Source organism: Somniosus microcephalus, unplaced genomic scaffold (genome assembly GCF_052327205.1).
Source record: "Somniosus microcephalus isolate GS21.2 unplaced genomic scaffold, FLI_Smic_1.0 unresolved_chr3, whole genome shotgun sequence".
Taxonomy (NCBI): Eukaryota; Metazoa; Chordata; class Chondrichthyes; order Squaliformes; family Somniosidae; genus Somniosus; species Somniosus microcephalus.
In genome coordinates, this window is record NW_028225181.1 from 58,968,295 (window position 1) to 58,987,680 (window position 19,386).

General features: G+C 55.8%; 1 protein-coding gene across 1 annotated transcript in view; it reads right to left on the bottom strand.

Annotated features, from left to right (window-relative positions):
- Nucleotides 1-10,660: 10,660 nt before the first annotated feature.
- The window catches only part of LOC147091591 (uncharacterized), a 29,447-nt gene continuing 20,721 nt past the window's right edge, over nucleotides 10,661-19,386 (bottom strand). The window contains exon 2 of the mRNA XM_085976561.1: nucleotides 10,661-10,941. Within this exon, the coding sequence (XP_085832687.1) occupies nucleotides 10,688-10,941 (254 nt within the window). The 3' untranslated portion in view covers nucleotides 10,661-10,687. The remainder of the gene's footprint in view (nucleotides 10,942-19,386) is intronic.

Consider the following 19,386-nt stretch of genomic DNA (forward strand, 5'->3'; position numbering starts at 1 on the left):
AAACCCAGCAGATCAAGCCTCACGGGGATTGAAGGCTGAAAACTTCATGAGGAGTGAAACTTGGATACAAGGCCCAAGTTATCTGCTGGAAACAGAGAGATCATGGCCAGAAAGACCAGATATGCCAAGTCAGATTGCTGAAGACGACGTCGAAGTCAAGAGATCAGTCACAGTAAATTTCATAAATACGAAAGAGAACTTTGACACAGTGAACAAGCTTGTTAACCATTTCTCAGGGTGGCACCAGTTGAGGAAAGCAGTTGCATGGTTTCTAAGGTTGAAAGAGTTGCTGCTACACCTGAGCGGTAAGAGAAAAGAGTACCGAGCCACTATCAGTCAGTCTGAAAGTAACCCTGATAAGCAGAGAATGCTTCTACAGCAGTACATGCATCAGCACAAGACCACATTGGGCAAGAATTCATTGACCGTGGAGGATTTGGCCAAGGCTGAGAAGGAGATAGTTCGCTTCAGTCAAAGACAAAGATACCCAGAAGAAATCGAAGCTCTACAGCGAAATACTCCAATCAAGAAAGGTAGTCATATCTACAAGCTGGACCCTACACTGCAAGATGGAGTACTGAGGGTGGGAGGGAGACTAAACAAATCTGCTATGCCAGAGGAGGCCAAGCATCCTGCTATCCTTTCTAAGGACCTCCGGGTTGCTACTCTCATTCTTCAGCATATACACCAGAGTATTGGACACAGTGGGAGGAATCACGTGCTTGCGAAGCTAAGACAAAGATACTGGATTCCAGGAGCTAATTCCGTAATAAGAAAAATACTCTCTGAATGCATTGTTTGCAGACGGTTACACGACCCTGGAAAGACCGATCACAAAGCTCTGCCTGCTACAAGAAGCAGCGTGAAAGGTTCCTGAACGAAATAAGTGGACATTTATATTGTAAATATGTTGAACTCATTAGTTTATGACTCTTAAGAATGTTTGAGTAATTGATATGCTTCATGTGCCTAGTCAATTAGGGGCCGGAATGTAAGAGCCATAAAAGCTTAAGAAAATACTTTAAAATAGTGGCTAAATGGCATAATACAGAGAGGCAGAAGCTGTGAGGTTTGGAGCAGTACAGTTTTTGACCGTGTTCGTTTATACGTGTTTGCTTTGTAATTCCGTTTGTTAAGTGTTATAGTAAACAGTTTAAAAGACAAAGCTACGTTTGGGAACGTTTTATTTCGACACGCGTCTACTCGTTGTTAAAGGCCCCACAGCCCAGTGGCCTGCCTGTTTGGAAACTAAGAAGCGCCACTACACTGCCCCTCCGACAATGCAGCGCTCCCTCTGTACTGCCCCTCCAACAGTGCTGCGCTCCCTCAGTACTGCTCCATTGACAGTGCAGTGCTCCCTCAGTGCTGCCCCTCCGACAGTGCGGCGCTCCCTCAGTGCTGCCCCTCCAACAGTGCTGCGCTCCCTCAGTACTGCTCCATTGACAGTGCAGTGCTCCCTCAGTACTGCCGCTCCGATTGTGCGGCGCTCCCTCAGTACTGCCCCTCCGACAGTGCGGCACTCCCTCTGTACTGCCCCTCCGACAGTGCAGCGCTCCCTCAGTCCTGCCCCTCCAACAGTACAGCCCTCTCCGAGTAATGCCCCTCCAACAGTGCCGGCGCTCCTTCAGTACTGCTCCTCCGACAGTGCAGCGCACCCTTAGTACTGCCCCCTCCGACAATGCAGCGCCCCCTCAGTACTGCCCCCTCCGACAATGCAGCGCCCCCTCAGTACTGCCCCTCCAACAGTGCGGCGCTCCCTCAGTACTGCCCCTCTCACAGTGCAGTGCTCCCTCAGTACTGCCCCTCCGACAGTGCAGCGCTTCCTCAGTACTGCCCCTCCGACAGTGCGGCGCTCCCACAATACTCCCGCTCCGACTGTGCGGCGCTCCCTCAGTAATGCCCCTCCGACAATGCAGCACTCCCTCTGTACTGCCCCTCCAACAGTGCTGCGCTCCCTCAGTACTGCTCCATCGACAGTGCAGTGCTCCCTCAGTGCTGCCCCTCCAACAGTACAGCGCTCCCTCAGTACTGCCACTCCGACAGTGAGGCGCTCCCTTAGTACTGCCCCTACGACAGTGCAGCACTCCCTCAGTACTGCCCCTCCGACTGTGCAGCGCTCCCTATGTACTGCCCCTCCGACAGTGTGGCGCTCCCTCAGTACTGCCCGTCCGACTGTGCAGCGCTCCCTCTGTACTGCCTCTCCGACAGTGCGGCTCTCCCTCAATACTGCCCCTCCGACATTGCAGCGCTCCCTCAGTACTGCCCCTCCGACAGTGCGGCGCTCCCTCAGTACTGCCCCCTCCGACAATGCGGCGCTCCCTCAGTACTGCCCTCCAACAGTGCGGCGCTCCCTCAGTACTGCCCTCCGACTGTGCAGCACTCCCTCAGTACTGCCCCTCCGACAGTGCTGCGTTCCCTCTGTACTGCCCCTCCGACAGTGCGGCGCTCCCTCAGTACTGCCCCTCCGCCAGTGCGGCGCTCCCTCAGTACTGCCCCTCCGACAGTGCGGCTCTCCCTCAGTACTGATCCTCCGACAGTGCGGCACTCCCTCAGTACTGCCCCTCCGACAGTGCGGCGCTCCCTCAGTACTGCCCCTCCGACAGTGCTGCACTCCCTCAGTACTGCCCCTCGGACAGTGTGGTGCTCCCTCAGTACTGCCCTCCGACTGTGCAGCGCTCCCTCAGTACTGCCCCTCCGACAGTGCTGCGTTCCCTCTGTACTGCCCCTCCGACAGTGCGGCGCTCCCTCAGTACTGCCCCTCCGCCAGTGCGGCGCTCCCTCAGTACTGCCCCTCCGACAGTGCGGCGCTCCCTCAGTACTGCCCCTCCGACAGTGCGGCGCTCACTCAGTACTACCCCCCCGACAGTGCAGCACTCCCTCAGTACTGCCCCTCCGACAGTGCGGCGCTCCCTCTGTACTGCCCCTCCGACAGTGCAGCGCTCCCTCAGTACTGCCGCTCCGACAGTGCGGCGCTCCCTCAGTGCTGCCCGTCCAACAATACAGCTCTCCCTCAGTAATGCCCCTCCAAAAGTGCCGGCGATCATTCAGTGCTGCCCCTCCGACAGTGCAGTGCTCCCTCAGTACTGCCCCTCTGACAGTGCGGCGCTCTCTCTGTACTGCCCCCTCTGACAGTGCGGCACTCCCTCAGTACTGCCCCTCTGACAGTGCAGCGCTCCCTCAGTACTGCCCTCTCTGACAGTGCAGCGCTCCCTCAGTACTGCCCCTCTGACAGTGCAGCGCTCCCTCAGTACTGCCCCTCCGACAGTGCTGCGCTCCCTCAGTACTGCCGCTCCGATTGTGCGGCGCTCTCTCTGTACTGCCCCTCCGCCAGTGCAGCACTCCCTCAGTACTGCCCCTCTGACAGTGCAGCGCTCCCTCAGTACTGCCGCTCCGACAGTGCGGCGCTCCCTCAGTACTGCCGCTCCGATTGTGCGGCCCTTCCTCTGTACTGCCCCTCCGACAGTGCAGCGCTCCCTCAGTGCTGCCCCTCCAACAGTACAGCTCTCTCTGAGTAATGCCCCTCCAACAGTGCAGCGCTCCCTCAGTACTGCCCCTTCGACAGTGCGGCACTCCATCAGTACCGCCCCTCTGAGTGTACGGCACTCACTCAGTACTGCCCCTGACAGTGCAGCACTCCCTCAGTTCTGCCCCTCCGCCAGTGAAGTACTCCCTCATTTCTGCCCCGCCGACAGTGCAGCGCTCCCTCAGTACTGCTCCAGCAACAGTGCAGTGCTCCCTCAATGCTGCCCCTCCGACAGTGCAGCGCTCCCTCAGTACTGCCCCTCCGACACTGCAGCGCACCCTCAGTACTGCCCCCTCCGACAGTGCAGCGCTCCCTCAGTACTGCCCCTCCAACAGTGCGGCGCTCCCTCAGTGCTGCCCCCCTGACAGTGCGGCGCTTCATCAGTACTGCCCCTCCGACAGGGCAGCGCTCCCTCAGTGCTGCCCCCTCCGACAGTGCGGTGCTCCCTCAGAACTGCCCCTCCGAAAGTGCGGCGCGCCCTCAGTACTGCCCCTCCGACAGTGCAGCGCTCCCTCAGTACTGCCCCTCTGACAGTGCAGCGCTTCCTCAGTACTGCCCCTGCGATAGTGCAGCGCTCCCTCAGAACTGCCCCTCCGACAGTGCGGCGCTCCCTCAGTACTGCCCTTCTGACAGTGCGGCGCTCCCTCAGTACTGCCCCTCTGACAGTGCGGCGCTCCCTCAGTACTGCCCTTCTGACAGTGCGGCGCTCCCTCAGTACTGCCCTTCTGACAGTGCGGCGCTCCCTCAGTACAGCCCCTCCGACAGTGCAGTGCTCCCTCACTACTGCCCCTCCGACAGTGCAGCGCTCCCTCAGTGCTGCCCCCTCCGACAATGCAGCGCTCCCTCAGTTCATCCACTCTGACAGGGCATCACTCCCTCAGTACGGCCCCTCCGACAGTGCCGCGCTCCCTCAGTACTGCCCCTCCGACAGTGCAGCGCTCCCTCAATACTCCCGCTCCGACTGTGCGGCGCTCCCTCAATACTCCCGCTCCGACTGTGCTGCGCTCCCTCAGTACTGCCCCTCCAACAATGCAGTGCTCCCTCTGTACTGCCCCTCCAACAGTGCTGCGCTCCCTCAGTACTGCTCCATCGACAGTGCAGTGCTCCCTCAGTGCTGCCCCTCCAACAGTACAGCGCTCCCTCAGTACTGCCCCTCCGACAGTGAGGCGCTCCCTCAGTACTGCCCCTACGACAGTGCAGCACTCCCTCAGTACTGCCCCTCCGACTGTGCAGCGCTCCCTATGTACTGCCCCTCCGACAGTGCGGCGCGCCCTCAATACTGCCCGTCCGACTGTGCAGCGCTCCCTTTTTACTGCCTCTCCGACAGTGCGGCGCTCCCTCAGTACTGCCCCCTCTGACAGTGCGGCGCTCCCTCAGTACTGCCCCTCGGACAGTGTGGTGCTCCCTCAGTACTGCCCTCCGACTGTGCAGCACTCCCTCAGTACTGCCCCTCCGACAGTGCTGCGTTCCCTCTGTACTGCCCCTCCGACAGTGCGGCGCTCCCTCAGTACTGCCCCTCCGACAGTGCGGCACTCCCTCAGTACTGCCCCTCCGACAGTGCGGCGCTCGCTCAGTACTGCCCCTCCGACAGTGCTGCACTCCTTCAGTACTGCCCCTCGGACAGTGCGGCGCTCCCTCAGTACTGCCCCTCCGACAGTGCAGCGCTCCCTCAGTACTGCCCCTCCGACAGTGCGGCGCTCGCTCAGTACTGCCCCTCCGACAGTGCTGCACTCCTTCAGTACTGCCCCTCGGACAGTGCGGCGCTCCCTCAGTACTGCCCCTCCGACAGTGCAGCGCTCCCTCAGTACTGCCCCTCCGACAGTGCGGCACTCCCTCTGTACTGCCCATCCGACAGTGCGGTGCTCCCTCAGTACTGCCGCTCCGACTGTGCAGCATTCCCTCAGTACTGCCCCTCCGACAGTGCAGCGCTCCCTCAGTACTGCCCCTCCGACAGTGCAGCGCTCACTCAGTACTGCCACTCCGACAGTGCAGCGCTCCCTCAGTACTGCCCCTCCAACAGTGCAGTGCTCCCTCAGTACTGCCCCTCCGACAGTGCAGCGCTCCCTCAGTACTGCCCCTCCGACAGTGCGGCACTCCCTCAATACTGCCCCTCCGACAGTGCGGCGCTCCCTCAGTACTGCCCCTCCTACAGTGCGGCGCTCCCTCAGCACTGCCCATCCGACAGTGCGGTGCTCCCTCAGTACTGCCCCTCTTGACAGTGCAGCGCTCCTTCAGTACTGCCCCTCCGACAGTGCGGCGCTCCCTCAGTACTGCCCCTCCGACAGTGCGGTGCTCCCTCAGTACTGCCCCTCCGACAGTGCAGCACTCCCTCAGTACTGCCCCTCTTGACAGTGCAGCGCTCCTTCCGTACTGCCCCTCCGACAGTGCGGCGCTCCCTCAGTACTGCCCCTCCGACAGTGCGGTGCTCCCTCAGTACTGCCCCTCCGACAGTGCAGCACTCCCTCAGTACTGCCCCTCCGACAGTGCAGCACTCCTTCAGTACTGCCCCTCCGACAGTGCGGCGCTCCCTCAGTACTGCCCCTCGGACAGTGCGGCGCTCCCTCGGTACTGCCCCTCCGACAGTGCAGCGCTCCCTCAGTACTGCCCCTCCGACAGTGCGGCGCTCGCTCAGTACTGCCCCTCCGACAGTGCTGCACTCCTTCAGTACTGCCCCTCGGACAGTGCGGCGCTCCCTCAGTACTGCCCCTCCGACAGTGCAGCGCTCCCTCAGTACTGCCGCTCCGACAGTGCGGCGCTCCCTCAGTGCTGCCCGTCCAACAATACAGCTCTCCCTCAGTAATGCCCCTCCAAAAGTGCCGGCGATCATTCAGTGCTGCCCCTCCGACAGTGCAGTGCTCCCTCAGTACTGCCCCTCTGACAGTGCGGCGCTCTCTCTGTACTGCCCCCTCTGACAGTGCGGCACTCCCTCAGTACTGCCCCTCTGACAGTGCAGCGCTCCCTCAGTACTGCCCTCTCTGACAGTGCAGCGCTCCCTCAGTACTGCCCCTCTGACAGTGCAGCGCTCCCTCAGTACTGCCCCTCCGACAGTGCTGCGCTCCCTCAGTACTGCCGCTCCGATTGTGCGGCGCTCTCTCTGTACTGCCCCTCCGCCAGTGCAGCACTCCCTCAGTACTGCCCCTCTGACAGTGCAGCGCTCCCTCAGTACTGCCGCTCCGACAGTGCGGCGCTCCCTCAGTACTGCCGCTCCGATTGTGCGGCCCTTCCTCTGTACTGCCCCTCCGACAGTGCAGCGCTCCCTCAGTGCTGCCCCTCCAACAGTACAGCTCTCTCTGAGTAATGCCCCTCCAACAGTGCAGCGCTCCCTCAGTACTGCCCCTTCGACAGTGCGGCACTCCATCAGTACCGCCCCTCTGAGTGTACGGCACTCACTCAGTACTGCCCCTGACAGTGCAGCACTCCCTCAGTTCTGCCCCTCCGCCAGTGAAGTACTCCCTCATTTCTGCCCCGCCGACAGTGCAGCGCTCCCTCAGTACTGCTCCAGCAACAGTGCAGTGCTCCCTCAATGCTGCCCCTCCGACAGTGCAGCGCTCCCTCAGTACTGCCCCTCCGACACTGCAGCGCACCCTCAGTACTGCCCCCTCCGACAGTGCAGCGCTCCCTCAGTACTGCCCCTCCAACAGTGCGGCGCTCCCTCAGTGCTGCCCCCCTGACAGTGCGGCGCTTCATCAGTACTGCCCCTCCGACAGGGCAGCGCTCCCTCAGTGCTGCCCCCTCCGACAGTGCGGTGCTCCCTCAGAACTGCCCCTCCGAAAGTGCGGCGCGCCCTCAGTACTGCCCCTCCGACAGTGCAGCGCTCCCTCAGTACTGCCCCTCTGACAGTGCAGCGCTTCCTCAGTACTGCCCCTGCGATAGTGCAGCGCTCCCTCAGAACTGCCCCTCCGACAGTGCGGCGCTCCCTCAGTACTGCCCTTCTGACAGTGCGGCGCTCCCTCAGTACTGCCCCTCTGACAGTGCGGCGCTCCCTCAGTACTGCCCTTCTGACAGTGCGGCGCTCCCTCAGTACTGCCCTTCTGACAGTGCGGCGCTCCCTCAGTACAGCCCCTCCGACAGTGCAGTGCTCCCTCACTACTGCCCCTCCGACAGTGCAGCGCTCCCTCAGTGCTGCCCCCTCCGACAATGCAGCGCTCCCTCAGTTCATCCACTCTGACAGGGCATCACTCCCTCAGTACGGCCCCTCCGACAGTGCGGCGCTCCCTCAGTACGGCCCCTCCGACAGTGCCGCGCTCCCTCAGTACTGCCCCTCCGACAGTGCAGCGCTCCCTCAATACTCCCGCTCCGACTGTGCGGCGCTCCCTCAATACTCCCGCTCCGACTGTGCTGCGCTCCCTCAGTACTGCCCCTCCAACAATGCAGTGCTCCCTCTGTACTGCCCCTCCAACAGTGCTGCGCTCCCTCAGTACTGCTCCATCGACAGTGCAGTGCTCCCTCAGTGCTGCCCCTCCAACAGTACAGCGCTCCCTCAGTACTGCCCCTCCGACAGTGAGGCGCTCCCTCAGTACTGCCCCTACGACAGTGCAGCACTCCCTCAGTACTGCCCCTCCGACTGTGCAGCGCTCCCTATGTACTGCCCCTCCGACAGTGCGGCGCGCCCTCAATACTGCCCGTCCGACTGTGCAGCGCTCCCTTTTTACTGCCTCTCCGACAGTGCGGCGCTCCCTCAGTACTGCCCCCTCTGACAGTGCGGCGCTCCCTCAGTACTGCCCCTCGGACAGTGTGGTGCTCCCTCAGTACTGCCCTCCGACTGTGCAGCACTCCCTCAGTACTGCCCCTCCGACAGTGCTGCGTTCCCTCTGTACTGCCCCTCCGACAGTGCGGCGCTCCCTCAGTACTGCCCCTCCGACAGTGCGGCACTCCCTCAGTACTGCCCCTCCGACAGTGCGGCGCTCGCTCAGTACTGCCCCTCCGACAGTGCTGCACTCCTTCAGTACTGCCCCTCGGACAGTGCGGCGCTCCCTCAGTACTGCCCCTCCGACAGTGCAGCGCTCCCTCAGTACTGCCCCTCCGACAGTGCGGCGCTCGCTCAGTACTGCCCCTCCGACAGTGCTGCACTCCTTCAGTACTGCCCCTCGGACAGTGCGGCGCTCCCTCAGTACTGCCCCTCCGACAGTGCAGCGCTCCCTCAGTACTGCCCCTCCGACAGTGCGGCACTCCCTCTGTACTGCCCATCCGACAGTGCGGTGCTCCCTCAGTACTGCCGCTCCGACTGTGCAGCATTCCCTCAGTACTGCCCCTCCGACAGTGCAGCGCTCCCTCAGTACTGCCCCTCCGACAGTGCAGCGCTCACTCAGTACTGCCACTCCGACAGTGCAGCGCTCCCTCAGTACTGCCCCTCCAACAGTGCAGTGCTCCCTCAGTACTGCCCCTCCGACAGTGCAGCGCTCCCTCAGTACTGCCCCTCCGACAGTGCGGCACTCCCTCAATACTGCCCCTCCGACAGTGCGGCGCTCCCTCAGTACTGCCCCTCCTACAGTGCGGCGCTCCCTCAGCACTGCCCATCCGACAGTGCGGTGCTCCCTCAGTACTGCCCCTCTTGACAGTGCAGCGCTCCTTCAGTACTGCCCCTCCGACAGTGCGGCGCTCCCTCAGTACTGCCCCTCCGACAGTGCGGTGCTCCCTCAGTACTGCCCCTCCGACAGTGCAGCACTCCCTCAGTACTGCCCCTCTTGACAGTGCAGCGCTCCTTCCGTACTGCCCCTCCGACAGTGCGGCGCTCCCTCAGTACTGCCCCTCCGACAGTGCGGTGCTCCCTCAGTACTGCCCCTCCGACAGTGCAGCACTCCCTCAGTACTGCCCCTCCGACAGTGCAGCACTCCTTCAGTACTGCCCCTCCGACAGTGCGGCGCTCCCTCAGTACTGCCCCTCGGACAGTGCGGCGCTCCCTCGGTACTGCCCCTCCGACAGTGCAGCGCTCCCTCAGTACTGCCCCTCCGACAGTGCGGCGCTCGCTCAGTACTGCCCCTCCGACAGTGCTGCACTCCTTCAGTACTGCCCCTCGGACAGTGCGGCGCTCCCTCAGTACTGCCCCTCCGACAGTGCAGCGCTCCCTCAGTACTGCCCCTCCGACAGTGCGGCACTCCCTCTGTACTGCCCATCCGACAGTGCGGTGCTCCCTCAGTACTGCCGCTCCGACTGTGCAGCATTCCCTCAGTACTGCCCCTCCGACAGTGCAGCGCTCCCTCAGTACTGCCCCTCCGACAGTGCAGCGCTCACTCAGTACTGCCACTCCGACAGTGCAGCGCTCCCTCAGTACTGCCCCTCCAACAGTGCAGTGCTCCCTCAGTACTGCCCCTCCGACAGTGCAGCGCTCCCTCAGTACTGCCCCTCCGACAGTGCGGCACTCCCTCAATACTGCCCCTCCGACAGTGCGGCGCTCCCTCAGTACTGCCCCTCCTACAGTGCGGCGCTCCCTCAGCACTGCCCATCCGACAGTGCGGTGCTCCCTCAGTACTGCCCCTCTGACAGTGCAGCGCTCCTTCAGTACTGCCCCTCCGACAGTGCGGCGCTCCCTCAGTACTGCCCCTCCGACAGTGCATTGCTCCTTCAGTACAGCCCCTCCGACAGTGCGGTGCTCCTTCAGTACAGCCCCTCCGACAGTGCGGTGCTCCTTCAGTACTGCCCCTCCGACAGTGCGGCGCTCCCTCAGTACTGCCCCTCCGACAGTGCAGCACTCCCTCAGTACTGCCCCTCCGACAGTGCGGCGCTCCCTCAGTACTGCACTGGGAGTGTCAGCCTAGATTTTTGTGCTGAAATCTCTGGAGTGTGACTTGAACCCACAACTTTCTGACTCGTGGGCGGGGTGCTGCCCACTGAGCCACGCCTGACACAGAAGTGGGGATGCGAGCAGACACGGGGATACTGTTGGTGCTCAGGGACAGGCCGAGCCCTCGGGAAACAGTTCAGGGAAGTGACGGAGATCATTGGACCCTGGGGTCAGTACGGGACAACCTCCCGAATCAGGAAGGCAAGTGAGTGAGAGAGAGAGAGAGACCACTTGCAAAGTTTCTTCATATTTTATTTCAACACTGGATCTACAAAGTATAAATTTAACACTCGTAGCGCCTCTGACTCAGTCCTGCTCCGCCCCTCCACCCCACCCCTACAGCCCCTCTCCCCCCTTCCCCCCAAGAGAGGTCTGTGGGCCGTCTAGTAGGCGATGATTAAAGGAGTGTAGATGTAAAGCTCCTCGTCCAGCACGGCCCAGATCAGTTCCGCCATGATCCTGTGAGCAAAAATTAAAACGAGGGTCAGCAGCACACAGAGTGCCAAGTCGAAGAGCTGGAGGCGGTAGTCCTGGGCCGCCCCGGCCTGTGAACCCTCGGCCTTCACCACCATGTCGAACAAGGCCAGGCCCTCGCCAGTCGCCGAGGCAACAAAGTTCTCCGACATCTCCTGGTGCTCTGTCAATGGGAAGAGGCAGAAATCAGACAGGAGGCTTCAAACAAAGAAACTGCACAACAAGCCCCAGAAGGCTAGAGAGGGACTAGTCTGTCTCTCTGTCTCTCTGTCTGTTTCTGTGTCTCTCTCTCTCTCTCCCCCCCTCTCTCTCTCTCTCTCTCTCCCCCCCTCTCTGTCTCTCTGTCTCTGTCTCTCTGTCTGTCTCTGTGTCTCCCTCTCTCTCTCCCCACCTCTCTGTCTCTCTGTCTCTCTGTCTGTTTCTGTGTCTCTCTCTCTCTCTCTCTCTCTCTTTCCCCCCCTCTCTGTCTCCCTCTCTCTCTGTCTCTCTATGTTGTAATGTATGTTCCTTTAAGGGGGGAACTACTTTCTACAGCTCATGTATACTGTAGTGCCGGCAGTGACCACACCTGTATATAACGCTGAGTAGTAATCTGTTGTTTAAGTTGCAGTGTGAACCACGTTGAGTAAACACCTGTTGTACCGTTCTCCGCAGTCTGTGTCTTACTATAAACGGACGTAACATTGGCGACGAGCAAGTTCGAACCTACCTGCAACCCTGCATCACCTCCCGGGGATTCGTTCCTGGAGATCAGTGGATTGGAGGTCAAGGCCAGAGACTCGGGCGTCGACCACGGGCAACCGCCCAGTCATCCAGCAGAGACTCGGGGATTGCGGGGGAGGCTGTCGAGAGCCAGGCTTGGCTTTCCAGTCGAGGTGGTCCAGCGAAAAGGGCTGGCAACAGGTAGTGCGCAGACCCTTCCCGGACCGCGGCGGGCTAGAGCCCAACCGAGCGGCACAGCAAAGGGCCGAGCAGCGTCGACGGGGGAGAGAGAGAGAGAGGGCAGAGCGCACAGGGCGCAGCCGGTGTTCAGGGGCCAAGCAGCGTCGGAGAGAGGGAGAGAGAGACGCGCAGAAACCCGAGAGGCACTGCTATTGCCACGAGGACCGCCGAGAGCGGCGTTGGCAGCAGCGCAGGAGAAGCGCGCGAAACCTATAGGGCGCCGCCATTGCCACGAGGACTGCTGGGAGCGGCGTTGGCAGCAGCAGGGGAGGAAGGAAAGCGTGGGAGACGCCATTTTAAACCACACCCAAAATGGCGTCTCACAATGTTCTCCCCAACATCCACTGTGTACATTAGTGGCCCCTGCCATGTGCATATCGTTCCTGGTTGCCATTTCTCTGTTCGGTAGTCGCGGGCCAAGACTGGCTGCCCTACATTGAAGCTCCTTGTCGGCTTCTCATTCATGTGCTGGAATTGCTTATTCTCAACATCTCTTCGTACATTTGGTCTGAGCAAATGCAGACGAGATCTCAACCTTTGGTTAAAGAACATCATGGCCGGGGTCTGGTTGGTGACTGTATGTGTCGCATTTCTGTAGGCTAACATGAAATTGTCCACCTTATGCTGCAGTGGAATGTCGTCATCGCACATGGCCTTTACTGCTTTATTAAAGGTTTGTACGAACCTCTCAGCCAATCCATTTGTGGCTGGATGATACGGGGCGGATGTGTAATGCCTTACCCCATTCCTTTTCATAAATCTTTGAAACTCTTCGGACACAAACTGTGGTCTGTTATCAGAGCAAATCTGCTCTGGCAAGCCGTGCCTGGCAAATATGGTCCGTAGGACTGCAATAGCTTTCTCTGTGGTGGTGGAGGACATTTTGATCACCTCGGGCCATTTCGAGTGCGCATCCACGGCTATTAAAAACATTGAGTCCATGAATGGACCAGCAAAATCAATATGCACCCGTTGCCATGGAGAGGAGGGCCACTCCCATGGGTGTAGAGGGGCATGTGGTGGTGCATTTTGGACCTTCTGGCATCCTGAGCAGCTCTTTGTCAGGTCCTCGATTTGCTGATCGATCCCCGGCCACCACACATAAGCCCTAGCAAGGCGTTTCATTTTCACCCCTCCCAGATGACCTTCGTGAAGCTCATTGAGCACTCTCTCCCTTAACTTGGGTGGAATTACCACTCGGGATCCACACATCAAGGTCCCCTGGCACACTGACAGCTGTTCTCTTCTGGATGAGAATGCTGGCAACAGTGCGTCGCCATGTGTTGGCCATCCCTTCACCGTCAAGTCATATACCCGAGACAGTGTCGGGTCATTTCGGGTCTCCTTCTCTATACCAACGTTAGTTAATGGCAAGCGTTCAATTATAGTCGAATGAAATATTTCGACAGCGTCCACTTCTGGTGCTTCCTCCGCAGTAGGCAGTGGCAGGCGTGATAGCGCATCAGCGTTTCCATGCTGTTTTGTGCCCTTATATTCAATCTCATAGTGGTGCACCCCTAGAAATAGGGACCATCTTTGTAGCCGTTGCGCAGTCATCACCGGAACGCCCTTCTTTGGATTAAAGATGGAGACAAGTGATTGGTGGTCAGTCAGCAAGGTGAACTTCTGCCCGTGCAGATAGTGATTGTACTTTTTCACTCCCCACACTAGGCTGAGGGCCTCCCTGTCAATCTGGGCGTAGTTACGCTCGGCTGAGGCTAGTGATCGTGATGCAAAGGCTATTGGCCTCCCTGAGCCGTCCGAGAATTTGTGCGACAGCACCGCTCCAATGCCATAGGGTGATGCATCACACGCCAACCGAATTGGTAGTGCTGGGTTGAAATGAGCCAACACCTCTTTTGATGTGATCAATTCTTTGCTCTTCTGGAAAGCTCGTTTACATTCGTCATTCCACTTCCATGGTACCCCCGTTTGCAGTAGGGTGTTCAGTGGGTGTAGTACGGTAGACAAATTCGGCAAGAACTTATGGTAGTAGTTCACCAGCCCGAGGAACGACCTCAGTTGTGACACATTTTCCGGTGCTGGAGCCTTGACTACTGCCTCAATCTTTTCAGGGGACTTATGTAACCCCTCTTTATCAATAACATGGCCACAATACGAGATCTGCTTCTGGAAAAACTCGCATTTGTGGCGATTAGCTCGAAGCCCATATTCCTTCAATCTAGTGAGCACCTGCTCCAGGTTGGCGAGGTGATCACTGTCATTTTCGCCCGTGACCAGGATGTCGTCCAAATAACACTGGGTCCCTGGGATCCCTTGCAGGACCTGATCCATTGCCCTTTGCCAAATAGCCGGAGCTGATGCTACCCCGAACACCAGCCGGTTGTATTGGTAGAGACCTTTATGAGTGTTGATCGTGAGGTACTGTTTCGAGGCTTCTTCTACCTCCATTTGCAGGTACACCTGGGCCAGATCAATCTTAGTGAAGCGTTTCCCTCCAGATAGCGAGGCGAAAATATCTTCAATCCGCGGAAGCGGACATTGTACCATGTGAAGGACTGGGTTCACTGTCACCTTAAAGTCCCCACAGATGCGAACCTTCTTTGGTCCCCCAGGCGTATTACTCAATGACCTCTTCATTACAGGAACGATGGGTGTAGCCCACTCGCTCCAGTCCAATTTGGACAGTATTCCTGAACATTCCAAACCTTTCAGCTCTGCTTCGACGGCTGGGCGGATCGCATAAGGCATCGGTCTGGCCTTAAAAAACTTTGGGCTTGCATTTTCCTCTATTTTGATCATTGCTGTTATGCCTTTTAGTGTTCCGAGTCCCTCCTGGAACACTTCTTGTGCGTCAGTTAGCATTTTTGACAGTCGCCCAGGTGTGACGTCGTCATCCTTTTTGGCATCTACTGTCAGTGCTTGTATGGAATGCCAATCTAGCTGTATCTTCCGGATCCATTCACGTCCTAGTAGTGGTGGTCCTCCCTCTGGCAATACATATAGGTCCATTTTTGGTGTTTCCTTGCCGTTATATATAACGTTCACCCTTATTTTTCCTTTGGGGTAGACTTTTTGCCCCGTGTACGTCTTCAAGACGATCTCTGTATCTCTCAATGGTATATGTGAGAATAGCCGCTTGTAGTCCCTTCGGTTTATGACTGTTAGGGCTGATCCTGTGTCCAATTCCATTTTCACTTGGACTCCGGCTATCTTGAGCGTGACCCAGATAGTTTGGTGATCCTCCTTTTTGATCACATTATGTAGTTTCAGACAACCCAGCTCCTTGCTTCCGGAGTCTCTATCACTTTTCTGTTCGTCTGAACTACTCTCCGTCACCTTATGTACCTTCTTGTACTTCTCCTGTGGAGATTTCTTGCTGCTGGTTTTCTTTCCCGACCTGCAGACTCTTGCTATGTGTCCTACTTTTCCACACTGTCTGCACACTTGGTCCTTGAACCAGCAATCCTTATGGTTGTGTGTTGTTCTGCCGCAGCGATAGCACTTCACTATTCCGTATGACATTTCATTTGTGCCATATTCTTGCGGTCTCCGTTGTATCTCCGCCGCGCCCCGTGCGGCTGCTTCGTGTGATACTGCCATGCTGAAAGCCTTGTCCAGCGTAAGATCCTTTTCTGATAGAAGCCGTTTCTGGGTTCCTTCACTTTGAAGCCCACACACAAACTTGTCACTTAAAGTATCTGCTGGTCCCGTTCCAAACTGGCAGTGTTTCGATAGCTTGCGCAATTCCGTTAAATACTCAGCATTACTTTCATCTTTATGCTGGTTCCTTTTGTGAAACTTAAATCTTTCCGCTATCAGCAGCGGTGTGGGGTCTAAGTGGTCCTGTAGGATTGACACTATGTTTTCAAAATCCATTTCCACTGGCTTCTCTGGGGTTACTAGGTTTCGCAGTAAGCCATATGTTTTTGCACCCATGGAATTCAACAATACCAGTGCTTTCCTGGCATCTGGCACTTCATTCGCCTTGCAGTACACTTCTATGCGTTCGACATATGTCGTCCAGTCTTCGACTTCATTGTCGAACGCTTTGATACTGCCACTCTTCGGCATTTTTGGGTGTGGTTAGACTGGCTCAAAATGGCGTCTCCCGCGCTCTCCCTTCTTCTCCGCTGAGGCTCAAAATGGCGTCTCCCGCGCTCTCCCTTCTTCTCCGCTGTGGTTCAAAATGGCGTCTCCCGCGCACTCCCTTCTTCTCCGCTGCGGCTCAAAATGGCGTCTCCCGCGCTCGCCCTTCTTCTCCGCTGTCGCTGCTCGGCTCTTGAACACCGGCTGCGCTCTGCACATTTTCCTGCGCGCTTCTCTCTCTCGTTGATGCTGCTCGGCCCTTGAATACCGGCTGCACTCTGCTCTCTCTCGTTGACACCGCTCAGTCCTGAACACCGGCTGCGCCCTGTGCGCTCTCCCCTCTCTCTTCTCCCGTCGACGCTGCTCGGCCTTTTTCTGTGCCGTCGGTCGGCTCTAGCCGCCGCTGTCCGGGGAGGGTCTGCGCCGTACCTGTTGCCAGCCCGTTTCGCTGGACCACCGTGACTGGAGACCCAAGCCCAGCTCTCAACAGCCTTCCCTGCGATGCTCAAATCTCCGCTGGATGGTCGACGCCCGTACTTCTGGACTCGGCCGCCTTCTTCCACTGTTCTCCAGGAGCGATCCCTGGGAGGTGATGCAGAGTTGCAGGTAGGTTTGAATCTTCTCGTCGCCAATGTTAAATCCGTGTATCTAGATGTTGTGTCCTTCAATAATTAGACAAGAGACTGCAGGGAACAATCAACAGGTGTTTACTGGATGAGGGTTACTCTAAAACTAATTGTACAGATCCCTACTCAGGGTTTATATACAGGTGTGGTCACTGCCGGTACTACAGTATACAGGAGCTGTAAAAAGTAGTTCTCCCCTTAAAGGTACATACATTACATCTCTGTCTGTCTCTCTCTCTCTATCTCTCTGTCTCTCTCTCTCTCTCTGTCTCTCTCTGTGTCTCTCTCTCTCCCTCTCTCTCTCTCTCTGTCTCTCTGTCAGTTCAGTTCAGTTCAGTTCAGTTCAAATGCTTTATTGGCATGAAAGTTTACAGAGAACCATATTGCCAAAGCTTACATAGCAAAAAGGTACAGTTTTCCAACATTCTGTAGGTGTCAATCGATTTGACATTTGTTGGGTACATACAATATTACTTTTAAACAATATTAATTTTAAACAGTCTTTCTACTTCATTTGGTACGTTCAATATTAATTTTAAACAGTCTTACTTTTAAACAGTCCTCAGGTTGTGACATGTTGTTAAATATTTGGCCCCAAGGTATGGTCTGTCTCCTTCTCCTAGGACTAATCTCAATTTTGACAGATCATCCAATTCCTTGAAATCTGGGGTTGTTTGGCTTAGCTTGTTGAATAATATGTTTCTTGATGTGTTGAATTTTTCGCATTTTAGGAGGAAATGCATTTCTGTTTCAACCTCGCCAGCCAGACATTGATCGCATATTCTATTCTCTCTAGGCTGCCAGGATTTCTTGTATCTGCCTTTTTCAATTTCCAGTTGGTGGTCGCTTAGTCTGTACCTGGTGAGGGTCTGTCTCTGTTTTGTGTCTCTGATGGTCGTGAGGTAGTCTGCCAGTTTATATTCTCTTTTTAGGGCCCGGTAACATTCTAATCTGCTTTGGCTTTCGGTTATTTTGTTCCAATGTTCCAGGTAGGTTTCTTTGCATTTTTTAATGATTTGGTTCACTCGGATTGGTGTTTGGACGGCTGTGTTGGTCTGGGGCTGGTCAGGGTCCGGCTGAGTACTTAGTTTCAGTAGCAGCTGACTCAGGGGACTCTTTTCTGGGTTTAGCTCTTGGGTCTGAAAGGCTTTGAAATGAAGGGTGTCTGGGGAGCTAGATTTGAGGTGATTTAGGAAGTTTAGTGCTCGTTTTTGGATGTTTATTATCAGTGGGTATCTGCCTAGTTCGGCTCTGCATGCATTTGTTGGCGTTTTTCTTTGGGTGCGAAGGATGCTTCGGCAGAATTCTGCATGTAGGGCTTCTATTGTGTGTTTTTCCCATTTAGTGTAGCTTTGGTGATTTAGCGGGCCCCATACTTCACTACCGTACAGTGCAATGGGCAGGATTATGCTGTCAAATATTTTGAGCCAGATTTTGATTGGGATTTGGATGTTGTAGAATTTTCTTTTTATTGCATATAGGGCTCTTCGGGCTTTTTCTTTTAGTGCATTCACTGCTATGCTGAAGCTCCCTGATGCTGTAATAGTTAGACCAAGGTAGGTGTAGCTCATAGTGTGTCCTATAGTGGTATCACTGAGGGTAAACTGGTATTTGTTTTCCTGACATCTGGGTCTTTTCTGAAAAATCATGATGTTGGTTTTCTTTAGATTTACTGTTAGAGCCCAATTTTGGCAGTATTTGTCGAGTAGGTCTAGTTGTTGCTGTAATCCCTGTTCTGTGGGAGACAGCAGAACCAGGTCGTCCGCATAGAACAGGGACTTCACTTCTCCATCCAGGAGACGGAGACCTGGTGACTCGCTTTGCTCCAGCTTGTCTGCTAATTCATTTATGTATATGTTGAACAGGGTCGGGCTCAAATTGCAGCCCTGCCGGACGCCTCTTCTCTGGGTGAAGAAATCGGTGCGTTTGTCTCCAATTTTGACCCCGCATTTGTTTTTCAGATACATTGATTTAATAAGGTCATAGACTTTGCCCCCTATTCCACACTGAAGAAGTTTATAATAGAGCCCTTCATGCCATATAGAGTCAAAGGCTTTCTTGAAGTCGATGAAACAGGCGAATATTTTCCCATTTTTTGTTTGGTGTTTATGTTTTTCAATGAGGGTGTGAAGGGTATAGATATGGTCGGCGGTGCGGTGTTTTGGAAGAAAGCCTATTTGGTTTTTTCTGAGGATATTATGTTTGTTAAGAAAATCAAGTAATCTACTATTTAGAATACTGCAGAATAACTTCCCTAGACAACTGTTGACACAGATGCCGCGGTAGTTATTTGGGTCTGATTTGTTTCCACTTTTATATATGGGGGAGATTAGTCCTTGGCACCAGATATCGGGAAAACAGCCTGAGCGTAATATGATGTTGAATAGTTTGAGTATCGCACCCTGCATCTCCATATTGCTGAACTTTAGCATTTCATTTTTGATGTTGTCTGGGCCACAGGCTTTCTTTAGGTGGAGAGATTTTGTTTTTGTGGCCAGTTCTTTCCATGTGATTGGGGAGTCTAGAGGGTTTTGGTTGTCTTTAATTGTTGCTTCTAATGTGTGGAGTTTTTCTGTGACCTGATGTTGACTTGGGTTTGTTTTGTTTATTGGGATGTCTTTGTAGAGGTTTTCAAAATGTGTTCTCCAGATGTCGCCATCTTGGATTGGTAATGCTTGCAATTGTGTTGTACTCAGGTTATTCCACATTTCCCAGAATTGTTTTGGATTGGTGGAGTTTTCAATTTCTTCGAGTATTTTGTGGGTATAGTTTTGTGTTTTGTTCCTAATGGTGTGTTTATATCTTTTGAGGGTTTCATTGTATCTAGTACGTAGGTCCGGATTGTTTGGTTGCCGATGCTTTTGGTTTGATATTTTTCTCAGGTCTTTTCTGGCATTTTTGCATTCGTGGTCAAACCATTTCATATTTTTATTTTGTCTTTTGTGACGCTTCCTCTTCTGTTTCACGAGGTCGGCTTTTACAGCTGTCTC